Genomic DNA, 16,502 nt, shown 5'->3' with positions numbered 1-16,502 from the left:
AAACATTAAAAAAATAATAAGCTGGTACTCAGTCATAAAAAAGAATGAAATAATGCCATTTGCAGCAACATGGATGGACCTAGAGATTATCATACTAAGTGAAGTAAGACAAAATATCATATGATATCACTTATATTTGGAATCTAAAATAATGATACCAATGAACTTATTTACAAAACAGAAATAGAATCATAGACATAGAAAACAAACTTATGGTTACCAAAAAGGATATATTTGGAATTTGGCATTAACAGATATACACTACTACATATAAATTAGATAAACAACAAATAGCACAGGGAACTATATTCAATATCTTGTAGTAACCTATAATGGAAAAGAATCTGAAAAAGAATATATATGTGTATATATATACATACATGTATAACTGAATTACTCTGCTGTACACCTGAAACATCGTAAATCAACTATACTTCAATTAAAAAATTAAAATTAAAAAAAGCCAGAGAAGGGAAGGGCATTCCAGGCAGCAGGGAAAAGAGCACATTTGATTTTAACAAAGTTCTGAACGAGGAGTACGATGGGGTGAGGGGAGAGGAGGTAGAGTAACGCTGTGAATGTGATCTTAGGGGTGACATTTCAGGCCTGGAGGACTCCTCTAGCTTCACTCCACTTACCTAGCCACGCGAGACAGACAGGCCCCTAGCTGCGTTACTGGACACAGCTCAGAGCAAGACATTCCCCTGCCCCACCCCCCAGCGGGCATGACAGCCATATAGGTTTTATTAATAACATATAATTTGACTGGCCTCTTGCAGACAGAAGTACTGTGAGTCATACCGTGGGCATGTGCTCTGTCGTCGACCTCAGGATGGGGCAGCAGGTGCTACAAAGCCACAGCACAGAGAAGTGCTTTGGTCATCTCTGCCCTCCAGCACCTTGCACAGACCCTGTCACAGAAGGCAGCTGCGTTGAAGGAAATGATCTCTGGGTCCAGGAAGTTTGGCATTCAGGGAGAGTGGGCCCATTTCAAAACATGCTTAGATGCCCCCCCTCTGCAGGTTCCTGGGACTGGGGGGAGAAATCGCAGGTGGTTCTCAGGGACAAGAGCACAGCATCTTGAGAGGTTGCTCAAGTCGCTTCTCCAAGCCTTGGTTTCCTTCTCTGTAAAAGGGGGAAATGATCATACTCATCCTAGTAGCCTCATGGAGTTGCTCCAAGAATCAAAAGTGCTTTCTTCACAAATATGTGAGCCACTCTACGAAAGTTCTCTGTGAGCCGCTCTACGAATGTTTTCTGTGAGCCACTCTACGAATGTTCTCGGTGCCTGAATGGCCCTTGCTGGCTCTGGAATGGCTGTTCATTTCCTTTAGCTCCGAGGGGAACTTACAGATGTGTGAACTTATAAATTTTACTCTTTGGGGAGTATTTTAAATTTCATCTTAAAAGAGAAAGAATAAAAATGAAGAATCTTAAGAAAGACTATATAGTGGCAGAATTTTATGCCCTCTGACTTTTAGGAGCCACGTATTGGTATCATTCCAGGGAGAAGGTGGCACCCAGAGTGCCCCCTAAAGCTAGCTAGAATTCCAGGAGCTAGGACTCAGACTTCCCACTTCCCATTCCCATGCCCCACTTCCCACCCCCCACTCCCACCCCCATAAGAAACAAAGTTAGTCCATCTCCAGCCAATCAACCATCCGGTCATAGATTGGGCCCTACCCTAGCCCGGAGCATAGCACAACTAGGGTATTCCAGGCAGCCGGCAGGACTGATGGCAGCCCCTTCCTTCAGTCCCCAAGATCAGGATCAGGAGGGAAGAGGGAGAGACAATGTACTGCTTCTTGGGTCATCCTGCCACCAGCCCTCAAGGCCTTCTGGACAATTGCCTACTCCAAATCTCAGGCTACCAGAGCCATTTGTAGTCCTGGTGGTTGATGGCTTGGCCATGGGAGTGTGGCTCGGTAGGAAAGAAGCGAGGAAGAAATGAGGAAAGTTGTGCTGAGCCCAGTGGGGTTCCTGCCACTCTCATCCTGGGGCTTAGGTCCCTGGGGCTTTCTGCTTCTCACTGCCTTCACAGCCCCTAACCACCCCACTCCCCCATAGGCACAACCGGGGAACAAGGGCTCAGTGAGTTCTGAAAAGAGAGTCACGTATCACTCAGGCAAGAATGCACCTATGCAACAGACACAGAGCCCCTGCACGAAGCTTGCAGATCCACCAGTAACAAGCATCATGGGCCGAGGCCAAGGATGAGGAGTCCGGAGGCAGAAGACCTGGTTGCCAGAGCTGGTTCCCACTTCCATTAGCTAAGGGTCCTTGGGCAAGTTACTTAACCCAAGTCTCAGTTTGCTCATCTGCAAAATGGGTTGTCGTGAGAGATAATGCAGGGTTGACCTGACACTCCCTTGAGATAATGAACATAAGCATTTGTAAGATGTGAAGCTTGATACAAATATTTCATAAGATACACATTCACCTGCTTGACTTCCCATCCCCTGCCACAGCCTCCCTGAAGCTCATAGACTTCTTGCCAAGAGCTCTCACAGCCCATGGTACCAGGTGCCAGACACACACACATTTACACACTGCATACTGTATAAATATAGGTTTTATTAATAATGGGTGAACTCCCACAAATACAACCGGCATCTCTGTGTGATGGGGAGAATCCGTGGCAGGGTAAGGAAGGTAGAGAGGTGTGTGTACAGGACGAAGGGGGGACAAGAGCCCTAGGGGAAGGGGAAATCAGAAGTAGAATGAGCCTGGACCCGCACCCCCAGGAAAGCCAGACATGTTCTAGGTGTGTCTGTCGCTCTGGTGCCGTGGGCATGCTGCTCTGGTGCCCAGGGCCCACCTTGGCTGATAGAAAGCAGGTGGAGAGACGTGGACGAGAGTTTGAATGAGCAGCAAGTGGCCATGGAAGGAGAGGGGGAGTGAGATTGCCAGCTTGACACACAAAAGAAGAGCCATGGGGTGGCAGTGGCCAACTCATCTTATGCTCATGCTTGTGCTTGTGTGGGGTCCTGAACTCCAGGGAGCTGGTGCCCTGTGCCACCCCTGGCTTGGGACGGAGAGAGGGAGGGAAGACTGGGGGGTAGACACCTGCAGATCCTGGAGACGCCCCGGGCAGCACCAGCCTCATCCTTAGAATCAAAGCGGGGTCCCCGGGAGGAGGGTGACATGGCCCTTCCCACAGCACCCACCATCACCACCACCATCACTCTTCCTGTGAGCCACAGCGGGACAGCGAGTGTGTGTAGGGCCGAGATTGCCTGTTCGCATATTTGTGCCTGTAACTCAGGAGAGGTGAGGGAGCATTGCGGGACCACGCGAGCAGCGAGAAAGGAGGCTTGGGTCTTCTCCCACTCACCCCCCAGAATAAAGTGCATTCTCCAGTTCCAGTGGCGGATGGGAGAGAAACACAGACATTATTGCAGAGGTGCCATAGGCCCGGCCCCCCCAGAGGTGACGCGGAGGAGCCCAGGGGACAGCCCATGGCGCCAGGCCTCTCCAATCCCCAGGATTGGGAGGGACGATCCAGACAGAAAACCCAGCTTCTGTCCCAACAGATTGTCCAAATCAGCCAGGGTCTAGGGGCAGGGAGAGGTGAGGAGGAGGAAGAGACTTCCAGAGTCCGTCCCTGCTCCATTCCAACGTCCAAATGGGACATCCAGGGGACCCCACCAGGGCCCAGCCCTGGAACACCAACCTTATAACAGCCCAGTTTACAAACACTTGTGTGGTGGGGACCCCCGGGGGGGCCGCTTTGGTCAGTTGTCAGTGGGGGCCTGGAGAGCCTGGGGCTCCCAGACAGACAACAGAGGAGCGGGGGTGCGGGGGCAGAAGGCAGGTGGCAGCCTCCCCGTGGTCTTTGCATGCAGATGTTGGAAAGAGGAGGGAGGAAGCTACAGACCTACAGACCGCATCAACTCGGGAAGACTCCTGGGCGTGGCGGGGAGGCCTGGAGCCCCCAGCCCCAGGGCCACGGCTGGGAGCACAGTCCGACAGCCAGCCTGTGGAGGAGCTGAGAGAGGGGAGGGCGGCTGCACCAGCAGCCGGGGCCCAAGTCTACGAGGTTAAAACAGTCCCAAAGGGCCGGGGTCGGGGGCTTCCTGCTGCAGGGGCTGGGGTGCAGGCCAGGGCAAAGCTCTATCTCTCTGACTTGACCCGGTAACGGAGCACAAGGTATGCCAGCAGCCGCAGGGCCAGAAAGAAGATGCCCAAGACCAGGAAGTCCATGTAGAGCTTGGCGTCCTCTACATCCAGCGCTCGGAGGATGCTCTGTGGTTCCTGGAAAGGGCAGCGTTCCTCCAAGCAGGTCAGGTCTCCTCGCTCCATGCCATAGATGGTCAGAATCACCCCCTCAAAGCCATACCTAGGCAAGCAAGGGCATCAGAGCGGGACACAGGGCGCAGGGACCCTGCTCCCTGGGCAAACTGCCAGAGCCCAGGTGCAATCTCTCACCCTTGGGGCATGGCCTCCTACAGGGAGGAGCAGGGGCAGATGGTGAGGAAGGGGCACTGACCTGACATAGGAGAGGTAGGAGCTCCACTGCAGGTAGGTGGGGATGGTTTTGAAGCTGACAAAGAAACCGGAGAACAAGAGGACAGGGATGGCGGTAACTGGGCCCACAAATGTGGCCACCTGGAGGGGAGGGAAGGCGACCGGGCCGTCACAGGGGTGATCAGGACAGACCCAGGACTGGGGTGGACCCCAGGTTTCCCATAGATCCATCCCATTCCTTAGGCCAGCCCCTGATTCCTCCCACCAGACTCCGTCCCCCCTCTTGGGGGTCGCCACCTACCAGCCCCTCACCTGTAGGGAGTTGGAGGCAGCTCCGATCAGCAGCCCCAGAGACTGGGCCACCAAGGCCGTGGCAGTGGCCAGGGCTGAGAAGAGCAGGAAGCGGCTGGTCTCAGCTGGCTGGCCTGTCATCCAGTACACAATGCTGCAGTACACCACCGGGCACACCACCTGGGGAGTGGGCACAGGGCTGGGCAGAGGCCAAGACCCGCCACTCCACCCAGGCAGAACCTCCAGGACAGCAATTGCTAGAGCATCGTGGCTGCTCCTGCCTCTGCGCTCCCGTTCCTGCAGTCACGTGACCTTGACACGTCCCCTTCCTCCCCGGCTCGAAGAACTTCATTCATCCTCCAGTCTCACCTCTTCCGTCAGGCCCGCTCGGACCCGTTCAGGCACGGTGACTTCTCTGAAGGCCCTTCCCATCTGGACCAGCATATTCCTTATATTGTTAATTAATTAACTGTGTATATGAGAGCGTTTTGTCCCCCTGGATGCCATCAACTCCTGGAGGACAGGGACCGAGCCTACCATGTACAGTAGGGCAGGTCCTTCCTTGCACAAGGCGCCCAACCAAGAGGCAACCAGAGGTGGAGCCCCAGCCGAGCTCTTCTCACCCTAGCACAGTGCAGCCTCCACCCTGAGGAAGGGAGACATGTTTTCTAACTTGCTTAAAGGTGCCCTGCGGATTTTTGGTGGCCCTGGTGCTTGGAACAGGGTAGTGGTGGCAATAACAACAACCAAACCCAGCAAACATTATCGGGTACTTTAGTATGTGCTGAGCATTATTCTAAGTACTGTACGTGTTTTAACTCATTTCCTTCTCAGAAACAATCCCGAGGTAGATACTACCATCATTCCACTTTATAGATGGAGACACTAAAGCAAAGAGTGATTAGGTGACTTGCCCAATGTCTCACAGCTAACGAGGAGCAGTACGGCTCCAGAGCCCACGTTATTCTCTACTGCCTCGAATAAGATTCACAGAGTCATTTGTAGGGCTGTTATTTCCATCATTTTCTGTTTGTCCTCTCTTATTCTCACTGGAACATAAGTTCCACAAGGTCAAGACTACTTCCATCATGTTTGTTGCTATATCCCTAGTGCCTGGCATGGAGTCTGGTGCATGGCAGGTACTCACCACCTGTTGCTAAGCGAGAAGAAGTCAAGGAAAGGATGGCAGGTAACAAGGTTAAGGGAGGCAAGCAAGCAAGGATGGAAGGAGCAAGACAGGAGGGAGGCAGTGGAGGGGGAGGAAGAGGCTCACCTGGAAGGGCACATCGGCCATGGTCTTGGCCAGGTAATACGCTTTGAGGCTGTACCAGTAGTTGAGATGCTCCCTCATGAAGACGGCCATCTCTAAGGGGACTGAGGACACAGGCCGATCAGGCACAGCTGTCCAGCACCCTGGCCTTACCCCGTGCCCCCCACTCCCGCCCCACGCCCAGGGCAGCTCAGCTCACAGGTGAGCACAGTTGGCATCAGGGCAGCAAACATGAGGAAGAGCATGGAGAAGAAGAGGCAGCCCGTGTTGTTGAAGACCTTGCTGGCATCGTCACCGATGTGCAGGTAGAGGAGACCAATGAGCACGCCGATCACCACATGGGACACAAACCGCAGGTGGGTCAGGACCTGTGTGAGGGGTGATCACGAGGAGAGAGGATGGATCACAGGCTAGGGGTGGGCAGGCCACACTTGGGTAGGAATGTGGGTGTGCCCTCACAGGCACAGGGACCCACGGGGGCATTAGGGGGAGCTGTTGGGGGAGAGGCCCCATCACTATCCCAGCTGCTGGGATCCTACACCCCACAAGGCCAGGCTTATGCCAGCCTCCCCTCCCCCAACTTGATGTCTCACCGTGTCCCTGAGGATGGACATGAAGGTCCTCTTGAAGAGGATGCAGAACTGTGTGAGGGTGCTGGTGGCAAATGTGTGGCTTTCAATGGGATCCACTTCCTGGAGAGAGGAAACTGGATCAGGTGAGCCTACCCTACCCCCCACCACGAACCCAGCTCAGCTGGTGGGAAAACCCCTGAGCCCGTCCCTGGGGCAAGGGTCCTCCAGAATTCTCCACCATTGAGTTGGGTACCTGGAAGCTGGTCTTAGCAGTGTGAATCAGAGTGAGATTCAGAGAGAGACATAAAAAGGGAGAAAAAACTTGGGAGGGAGGAGATAGAAAGGAGTTAAGGACACCCATGGGGGCTACTAATAGATCAGTCACTTCTCTTTATTTATTTTATTCATTTGTTTATTTTTTTGGCCACGCTGCGCAGCTTACTGGCCGACCAGGGATCGAACCCACACCCTCGGCAGTGAAATCACAGAGTCCTAACCACTGGACCACCAGGGAATTCCCCAGTCACTACGCTTTAATCCATTGAAAACATTTACCCTAAGGGTGTAATACCTTTATGCCACCAGTTTCACAATATTATTAACGATGATAATAATGATGACAAAAAAAAAATAATGATGACAACAGCAACAATAACCCTCCCAGTCTTCCAGGGTTATAGTATCTCATTTAAGGAAGACAGCTGGCATGGAATGAACACCAACTGTACCAGCTACGGTGCGAAGAGCTTTGTGTGATGATCTAATTAGTCCTCCCAACAACCCTGTGAAGTAAGTATCGTCACCTCCAAGTTAGTGATGATAGTAAACCACACTGACCACGAGGCCAGAGACAGCTTCAGTCTTGTTTACCAGGTGGTACTAAGGACAACGTGCTACAGATGCTCAGTAAGAATTTGTTGAACAAATAAATGACTGAGAAAGTCGAAGCTCAGAGAGGTTAAGTAATGTGCCCAAGGTCACACAGCTAATAGCAGGTCTATTCCAAGTCCTGGGTTCTTCCTAAGTACCCAGTGGTTGTGATGCCTCTGGGGCATGTCCTCTTTGGCAGGGCCATGTCCATGGTCCTCTCTCTCCTCCCCCACTCTGCACTCTGCCCTCTCCACCCCTACTCACCGGAGGGCAAGGGGGACAGGGGGCAGGGATCTCATTCTTCTCAGGGCTGCTCTTCTTCTCTGCCATGGCACAGAGCCCATTCTGCACAGCCCTGAACAGCAGGGGATTCAGGTCTCCGTACTCGCCAGAGGCCACCTCGATGACTGGGGGACACAGAGGGGTGTGCTCAGCTAAGATCTATCCTTGCTTCCCAAGGGCAAGCCAGCCCTTCCTTGGGTGTGCGCGGAAGGCAGGCGACAGTGAGATCTCTGCCCCTGGGAGGCCGAAATGCATGATCTGAACCCCCAAGTTTGGCCCGCCACCATAACCCAGCCCCTACCAACAGGCCCCCACTCACTGAAGTCAGCTGGGTTGTGGTAGGTGGGGCAGTGCAGGCCGAGCCCCTTCAGATAGGGGATCAGGTTGGTGACCACGCCCTTGAAGATGCACTGACCCTGGCTCAGGATGTAGAGCTGAGGCAGAAAGAGAAGGACGAGGAAAACACCATGAGCGGGTCAGGCAGGTCCCACGACACCTCTACTGACCCCTTCCCTCTCCCCATCACAGGCCGGTCACCTTTGCATCCCAGAGAACCCTCACCCTCACCTTGTCAAACATCTCAAAGAGCTTGGCACTGGGCTGGTGGATGGTGCAGATGATAGTACGGCCCCCCTGGGCCAGGGACTTCATGAGGGACACCACTTGGAAACAGGAAGCGCTGTCCAGACCACTGTCCAGAGAGAGGCCACCAGGGGGCGGGGTGAGGTAGGCAGAGACAAGGGAAGGGACTGTTTGGATAGGGCAGCTGCTATGAGGGCGAGGGAGCTGGCAGGAAGGGGGTCACCCTGGCCATCCCTTTATCCCATCCACACTGTACGATTCAGGCATTTGGAGGTACCAAGAAGCCCAGAGTACTGTTAGGTGTAACAAGCAATTATTAAGCACCTGTTGAATGCCAGGCACTGGGATTACAAAGATGAATAAATAAGACATAGACTCTGGTTGGGAGGGAGAGAGAGAGAAATGCACAGATCATTTGAGATAATGTGGACCATGCTGTAGAAACATGGGGTGAAGTAGGGGGAGGGTTAAGCTCTGTTGTACAAAGGTGTTGGAGGGTAGTCAGAGAAGTTTCCTGAGTGAGTCTGGCAGAAGAAAGAGCTAAGCCAGGTGAGGGAGGGAGGAAGGGCAGGTGCGGTGGTGAAGGGCATTCCAGGCAGAAGACACAGCATGTGCAAAGCTCAGAGGCATGAAACACATGGCTTGACTAAGAGAATTATAAGTGATTCAGTATTATTAGAGCATGAAATACAAGACAGTGTGAAGCAAGATGTGAGGCCAGAGAAATAGGTTCAGACCAGGACCTTGTAAGTCCTCTGACTTCATTCTGAGGGCAAATGGGAATCACTGCATATTTTTAAGCAGCGGAGTGAGCATTGCCAGACTTTTCTTTTAGAAAGTTCGCTCTGGTTGCAGTTTGGAAGAAGGATGGGCTGGGAGAGACTGGAGATGAGGAGATAGGAGTCTTTTGAAGAAATGCAGGCAAGAGTTGATGATGTCCTGAATTTAAGCACTGGCACTAAGAATGGGGGTGGGGCGAATCTGAGAGATGGAAAAAGAACGTAGAATCAGCAGGACTTGGCGATTGATTGGCTGTGGGGGAGAGAAGGAGCAGGCGACATCCGTCAAGGAGGACATCGGGATTTCTGCTAGGGTGAAGGATGGGGCTGCTATGGCAACAGGATTGGCAAGGGTGGAGCCCTTCTCTGGCCCCAGGAGGCTGCGAACACATGCTCTTGTCTCCAGCAGTGGAGCAGATGCAGCCTCTAGCCCTGGCTCTGGGCTGAGGGGAGGAGGCATCCTGGTGGGAGAGGAGGGGGAGAGATACCTGGTGGGCTCATCAAAGAACATGACAGGTGGGTTGTTGACCAGCTCCAGGGCGATGGCCAGGCGCTTCCTCTGCCCTCCGGAGAGCAGGGCTGTCCTCGTGTGGGAGCAGGACATCAGGCCCAGTGCTGTCAGGATCTCTGTCACCTGGCCCGGCCGCCCACCCACCCCATGTCAGCTTCAGAGTCTCTGCTTCCCCCAGCACCACCCCAATTTAAGTAAGCATCTCCCTGAAGCGTGATGTCCCAGCCTTGGCCTCCCCTCTCTTACCACCCAACTTGGGGGCCCCAGAACTCAGCAGCACTGAAAAGGGCAGCTGACCCGTCCCCCTCCCCCCACCCTCCCCCACTCACCAGCTCCTTCTTCACCTCCTGCTTCTCACTTAGCTTCAGGTTAGCAGAGACCTGGGGCCCAGAGAGAAGGCGGATCAGATATGTGTGGGAGGGGGCACAGCCTTGACCCCTTAGCCAATGGGAAGGACGGGGACAGCGGATAAAGGGAAGGACTAGGAGGAGGGGATGGCCATCCAGCTCTCACCATCATGGCTTCCAACACTGTGAGGTGTGGCAGCAGCATGTCGTCCTGCATGATGTAACAGGACATCTTTCGGAAGGTCCTCAGTTCCCTCGGCCTCCCATTGACCAGGATCTGCCCCTTCATTCCAGACTCCCTGAAGGAACGTTGGTTGGGGATGGGGCTCAGGGTCACTTCAGAACAACTTCTGTGCTCCCCAGGGGACCCCTCTGCCTGGTCCTGCCCCCATTCTACCCCAGCCTTGTTCTCACCTGTATCCTGCCAAGATGTTCATGAACGTGGACTTGCCAGCCCCTGAGGGGCCCATGATGCCAATCAGCTCCCGGCGGCAGAATTTACCTGATAGGCACTTAAGGAGAGTCTTATAACCTGCAGTGAGGGAGGGAGGAACTTTTGATCAGGGCTACAATGAACAGAGACACCCCAAACTCTTAGGAGCCATGGCTGTCAGTGAAACAGGCAGTCCCTACTCACTGTGAATTGGTTAGGATGGAGGAACGACCCTCAGAGCCCCAACAATAACCTATACCCTCTCACCTCGTCCCCCTAGAAACGACCACCACTAATGTCAAAGTACCCGAGGTGACAATGCTCTTCCTTTTTTTTTTTTTTTAATTTATTTATTTATGTATTTATTTTTGGTTGCGTTGGGTCTTCGTTGCTGCGCGCGGGCTTTCTCTAGTTGCAGTGAGCGGGGGCTACTCTTCGTTGCGGTGCGTGGGCTTCTCATTGCGGTGGCTTCTCTTGTTGCGGAGCACGGGCTCTAGGCACGCGGGCTTCAGTAGTTGTGGCTCTCGGGCTTAGTTGCTCCGCGGCACGTGGGATCTTCCCGGACCAGGGCTCAAACCCGTGTCCCCTGCATTGGCAGGTGATTCTTAACCACTGCGCCACCAGGGAAGCCGGCAGTGCTTTTTCTGAAGGCCGTGGGAAAACCCCCACATCTGACGGATGGGCGTGGAGAGGAGATCAAAGTTACAGTAGACTCTACTCTTCTACAAACACAGCGGCCACTCTCTCATCCCCTCCAGGAAGACTTTCCCAACGATCCAGCCTGAGCTGGCTGACTGTCCTCTGTGCTCCCATAGCACTTCTCATATGCCAACACGTTTGTTACTTGATGTGCCTGCCCCTCATTCCCCTCCTCCAGCCTCTTAGTCAGTGAGCTCCTTGGGGGAAGGGTCTGTGTCTTACTCATCTTTGTAACCTTAGCAGACTGGCTGGCACATACTAGATGCTCAATAAGTGTTGGTTCTACCTTGGCCTCATTCTAAAAAGCCTTCTTCAGGGTGTTCCCTCTGCCCACCAGTCTCTGCAGACCCTAACATGTCCCAGTAAAATCTCACCTTTCATTCACTCACTGGGAGGCAGCATATGCATTAAGAGTACCAGTTTGGAGTCGGGTGGATCTACGTTCAAATTCTGGCTCCACACTTACCAGCTGTGTGACCTTGGGCAAGTTGCTTAACCTCTCTGAGCTCCAGGTCCCTCATCTGTAAAATGAGGATGATAGTACCTATCTCATAGGGTTGCTATAAAGATTCAATAAGATAATATATGTAAAGCATATGACACAGTGCTTGGCACATAGAGCCCATTAAAAACAAGTGATATTTTATAATTAATCCCATTTGGCAAGCGCTTATTGATATATACTACATTCCAAGCACTGTACCAGAGAGTGCACCAAAAAAATGAGGAAGACATAGTTCCTGCACTCAAGATGGTGATAGTCTAGGTTAAAAAGATGGACAAGAAACCATCTATGGATCTGAAGAAAGATAAAATAAGGGTTATAACAGAAGTACAAATCATGTGCAATGAGAATGCAGAAAATGGAATTGATGAGGGTGGAAGGGCAAGGGGAAAATCAGGAATGGCTTCATGGAAGAGGTGGCATGAGCAGCATTTCAAAATGGAAAAGGAAGGCAGAGGCTCTCCAGGCTTTGGGAGGAAAAGCTCTGCTATATAACAGCATATATGTAATACAATCCAGGGAACAAAGGGCAGAGACTCCACGGAGTCAACTGGTGAGACAAGTGGGTGGAGAGGAAAGATGAAGCCAAGGAGGCTGGCCTTGCCTGCTGGGCTTGCAGACCTGCCTCAGTGAGGCCGAAACACCAATCCCCTACCAGGTACTTTGCTCACTACCACCCTCCTCCCACCCATACGGAGCCCAATTCCCTCTCCATTCTACCTCCTTAGCAGAGGCAGTGAAGGGATGTGATCTTTCACCCTCCCTCCACAGCACCCAGCCGTCCCTCTGGACATATCCGGTCAGACAGGGGATCAGCTGCTGCCCACTCTGGCATTCTGATCACACCAACTGCCCGTATGGTGCTTTCCAGTTTACAAAGCTCAGTGCCTCAGTCACTGCTGTAGCAACATGGATGAGGCAACTGGGGCCCAGAGACATCCAGTGACTTACCCAAGGTCACACACACAGCAAGTTCTTTACTGGGAGAGGGGAAATCATGGATTCCAGCCCTCTGCCTCATTCATCATCGCCGTCAATTAGAAAGAAGTGTGGTTGTGCATGCCAGGGTATGCCTTTCAGAGCTACTCACAGGAAGCGATTTCTTTTGCAGGGGAAGAAATTGACAATGATGACCCCTCCCTTCATTTAATCCCCACCAAGCACTTGATTGAACACTATTGCTGAATTCAAATATCACCCTACGCTTGCCTTTCACAAAGCATTTTCACAGCTAACATCTCAGCTGAGCCGCACAACAAGCCTGTGTGGTGGGTATTCTTATCATCCCTGTTTACAGACGAGGAAAGTAAGGCCAAGAGAGGGTAAGCAGCCTGCCCAAGGTCACACAGCTTACAAGTGGCTAGGAACCCATGTCTTGGGACTCCTGCTGGACCACAACTGCTCAGCATGGGAGGGGCCTGCCATGCCTTCAGGATGGAGACCCACCACAGTTCTAGATCTGCCTCAGTCAGTAACTCTTCAGAATTTTATGAGGTCACTTAATCCTTCAGGGCCTCCATTTCCTCATCTATAAAATAAGGATAGTATATCTCCTCCCAAGGACATAATAAGGTTATTATGAATAATAAGTAAGATAATTAATAATAATTAATAGCAAAGGGTTTTAAAAATCAAGAAGTGTCCTGTGTAATTAGGAGAGGTGAGTGACAAATCCTTACGTGGGAAAGACAGAAATCTCCCTCTCTCCACGCCCCTTGCTCTTTTTCCTCTCTGCCTACCTCTAATTGCCTTCTGTCCTCCAGAGAAGGGGACAGGGATTCAAGTAAAAAGAGAAGGCAGAAAGAGGAGGACAGAGGGCAGAGAAAGGGGCAAGGGATGGACGAGACGGCAAAATGGCCAGTAAAGCAGAATGGGGCTGGCAAGGACAAAGGAGGGAAGGACTTGGTCAGGGGTGCCCATTTGCTGTGGCTGGTGGCTTGAAGCAGCCAGAGAGCTGGCCCATCTAGACACATTTCTTTTATATCTTCATTTCTCCTTAAAACTGTGAGGGCTAGGAAAATAACAACTACCTCCTCATTTGGCCCGGAGCTGGTCTCAGGGCCGAGAGGCTGCTTAGTGTTAAGGTGCTGAGCAGGGAGCCCGGATACCTCAGTTTCCAATGGCTCAGGCCCTGTGACCTTTTGGTCCCTCATGGGAGTGAAGGTAGGGAGTGCAGAGAGAGCTCAGGCTCAGCCCTGCTCTGAAGCACCCCAAACATTTCTTAAACCTCAGAGAACAATGTCCCAGCTCCACCCCTGATCCACACCCAGGCTCTGGGGAAAAACCCAGCTTCCCTATTCCCAGCTCAACCTGCCCAGGGCAGGGAGGGTGGGGTGGGGGGCAAAAGCTGCAGGGGATGCAGGAGATGGTCAGGGTTCAAAGGAACTCAGAGCCCCAGCCAGACCTTACCCCCTGTCCTAATGGGAGAAACAAGGAGGAGATGGGAATGCTTAACAGGGAAGTTAAGAGAGAGAAAGGAACGCTGCATGGAGAGCTGGAAAACCTGGCTTCTGGTCCCAAGTCTGCCACTTATTAGCTGTGTGACATTGGTCAAGTTACTCAACTTCTCTGGGCCTCAGTTTCCTTATTAATAATACAGGGATGTCATCTATCCTGTCAAGCCTTCACCTTCCGTGCCTCGGAGGACTTCGGCAAGAACGAAGTAAGAAGACAGGAATGAGAACATCTTTTAAAATTAGCAGAGCTCTGTAGGTCCAAGGATTTTTGCTAACCACTGAGGACAACCCCTGCAGCACAGCCCCTAATTTCTCATATCAGCCCTCAGAGGCAGGAGCTCTACCTGAAACAACAAAGGAAAACTCCTCATGGACCAGAGGTGATAGTGTCATCTTGGAAGAGGAAATAACCAATTGAATCTAGTGTCCCATGGTGCTTACAGGTGTAGGGGGAGTGCAGACCCCCGGCACCTCAGCTGTGTGCACAGTGAATGAGGGGCATAGATTTTGGTGGACCCGCTCCTGCCGGATTTGTAGAAGAGGGGACATCCAGGCCTCATGCTCCCAAAGGGGCAACTCATGGGGGCTCACAACTCCCCATCAGGCTGCTCCCTTACCCCGTTTGCGCCAGCAGGGTCCCTCCCTCACGGAATAGGACAGCTCCACAAACTCGATGTCCACGGCTGAGCGCTTGGGTAGGTGGGAGAAGCGCTGGGCTTCGGTGATGTGGTTCTCCACCTTCTTCAGGTGTGTGGTCAGCATAGGGGGCTCCGCCCCATCCTCCAGCGCCACGGCCATGGCCACAGCCCCAGGTCCTAGTCCACAGCCCACGGCCTCCAGCGCCTTCTCCGCCATCACGCCGCCGCCGGCCTGCAAGGAGAGGGCCTGCTCAGTTTGGGGCAGACCCCGATCCCTGGCTCAGAGCTCCCTTGCTTTCTAATGTGCCCTCGCCCCCACTCCCCGCCTCCTTCTCAGGGTAGACCGGCTACTGGGAGCAGCCCACATCCCACCGCCAGAGCATCTGCCCTCCCCCGACCACCACTCCCCGCGCAGCAACAATCAGTCCCGACCTCTCCTCGGTCCCGGGCAGCCCCAGCCCTAGTCTGGCCCCAGCTCGGCCCCTCGAAGCCCGCACCCCTCCCTCCTCCCCACGGAGGCTCTAATCTCCTTACCCCGCAGGCCAGCAGCCCCAGGGGACTGGATGGGAGGGGGGGAAGGGGCGGCTGGCAGAGGCTGCCGGCTAGGAGGTCAGGGTAGCAGGGTGAGCACAGGGTGGACCAGGCGAAGGCGGAGGAAGAGGAGGCTCTGGGCCTCCCGCTGCGTTCCCCTCCCCATCCCTGGGCGAGATGCCCTGGCTAGCCCCTCCCGCCTGCGCCCCTGGGTCCGCGCGCCACCCGGGATGGGCGCACCACCCGGACTCCAAATCCCCACTGCCAACTAAGCCCCCCATGGCGGGCTCATCCCCCTCCCATCTTCCGCAAGCCTGGTCACCTTGAGGCGCCCCCGGGCCGGTGCGGAGCCGAGATGCTTAGCGCTGCCGCGGGCCGAGGATGGAGACTCCAGGCCCTCTTACCTGCCTCCGGCTGCGGCACCGGCGTCCCGGCTCCCGGTCCCGGCGGCAGGGCCGGGGCGGGGCCGGGCCGGGCCGGGGCGGGCGACAGGGGAGGGCTCGGGCCTCAGGTCTGAAGAGAGATGACAGGTTTGGGGAGGGGCGACTGGGGCGCGCCCCTACTCAGCTTGGCCGCGCACACCTGGTTCCCTGAGCCCGACCCTCGGTGCCTTGTCCTCCCGAACCCGCCGGGCGACTGCGCTCTCCTCCAAGCTGCTGCTCGCCCTTCCCGCTGTTCTTAAAGAGCCCGCGCCGCCCCGCTGCCCGCGGGGGGCGAGGACTGCGAAGGGGAGCGACGCGTCGGCGACGTGGGGTGCCGCAGCGAGTGCAGTTGTGGACCCGGGACTGGGGAATTAGTGGCGAAGGGCCGACTTGGGGGCACTGAGGAAGGGAGAGCTGAAGTCACTCAGTGGGGACACGTCCCTGGATTACAGACTATACAACAGTGGCGGCGGAGGGGGAGGGGAATTGGGGGGTGCAGATTCCGTCACTCTCAAGGGATTGTGGAGCTGTCAGCCTGTCTGCACCACCACCACCCCAATTAATTTCCCTCAGTTCTGGCCCTTGAGCTCAGGCATCCCCTGGGAATCCCCAAACTAGATAAAAATGCTTTGAAAGCAAGAATCGTGGGACATCCTCCCCCCCCCCCGCCCCCTCCCCCGCCTACCTTTTCCCTCTCTAAAGGCGAGGAGACTAGTTAAAAAGAGACAGAGGGTGGCTGCTTTGGGAGAGCTTGCAGGCAGCTCCAAGGTTAAACTGGTACCCAGAGCTCAGCCTGCTCCAAGTGTAGAAATCTTTATTCTCCCAGGCAAATTCGGGCCTTTAAGAC

At 54.0% G+C, this 16,502-nt stretch overlaps 1 protein-coding gene across 6 annotated transcripts; it reads right to left on the bottom strand.

The window, feature by feature from the left end:
- Positions 1-2,561: 2,561 nt before the first annotated feature.
- ABCG4 (ATP binding cassette subfamily G member 4) lies at positions 2,562-15,884 on the bottom strand. Of its 6 annotated transcripts, none has more exons than XM_057553950.1 (15): positions 15,816-15,884; positions 14,682-14,934; positions 10,386-10,503; positions 10,138-10,270; positions 9,954-10,004; positions 9,602-9,747; positions 8,320-8,443; positions 8,072-8,186; positions 7,735-7,877; positions 6,622-6,720; positions 6,228-6,396; positions 6,032-6,132; positions 4,780-4,938; positions 4,490-4,608; positions 2,562-4,339 (listed from the first exon to the last, which is right to left on the bottom strand). In XM_057553950.1, exons 2-15 carry the CDS (start codon positions 14,917-14,919, stop codon positions 4,114-4,116), a joined length of 1,941 nt encoding a protein of 646 aa, XP_057409933.1. In that variant the 5' UTR covers positions 14,920-14,934; positions 15,816-15,884; the 3' UTR covers positions 2,562-4,113. The 6 variants fall into 6 exon arrangements, with proteins under 6 accessions (XP_057409933.1, XP_057409930.1, XP_057409931.1 ...); XM_057553947.1 differs by having other exon boundaries at positions 15,556-15,881; XM_057553948.1 differs by having other exon boundaries at positions 15,638-15,881.
- Between the last annotated feature and the right edge of the window lie 618 nt (positions 15,885-16,502).

Source organism: Balaenoptera acutorostrata, chromosome 9, assembly GCF_949987535.1.
Source record: "Balaenoptera acutorostrata chromosome 9, mBalAcu1.1, whole genome shotgun sequence".
Lineage (NCBI taxonomy): Eukaryota > Metazoa > Chordata > Mammalia > Artiodactyla > Balaenopteridae > Balaenoptera > Balaenoptera acutorostrata.
The sequence above is the reverse complement of the archived record's forward strand: the minus strand, read 5'-3'. Positions and strand labels throughout refer to the sequence as shown.

Bases quoted from the DNA above. Each gene is read 5' to 3' on its own strand.
- ABCG4 (XM_057553950.1), bottom strand. From the start codon at position 14,919: ATGGCGGAGAAGGCGCTGGAGGCCGTGGGCTGTGGACTAGGACCTGGG. The intron at 10,005-10,137 runs GTGAGAGCTGGA...TCTGGGCCCCAG, and splicing joins CAGTGTTGGAAGCCATGATG to GTCTCTGCTAACCTGAAGCT. The intron at 6,133-6,227 runs GTGAGCTGAGCT...CTGTGTCCTCAG, and splicing joins GATGCCAACTGTGCTCACCT to TCCCCTTAGAGATGGCCGTC.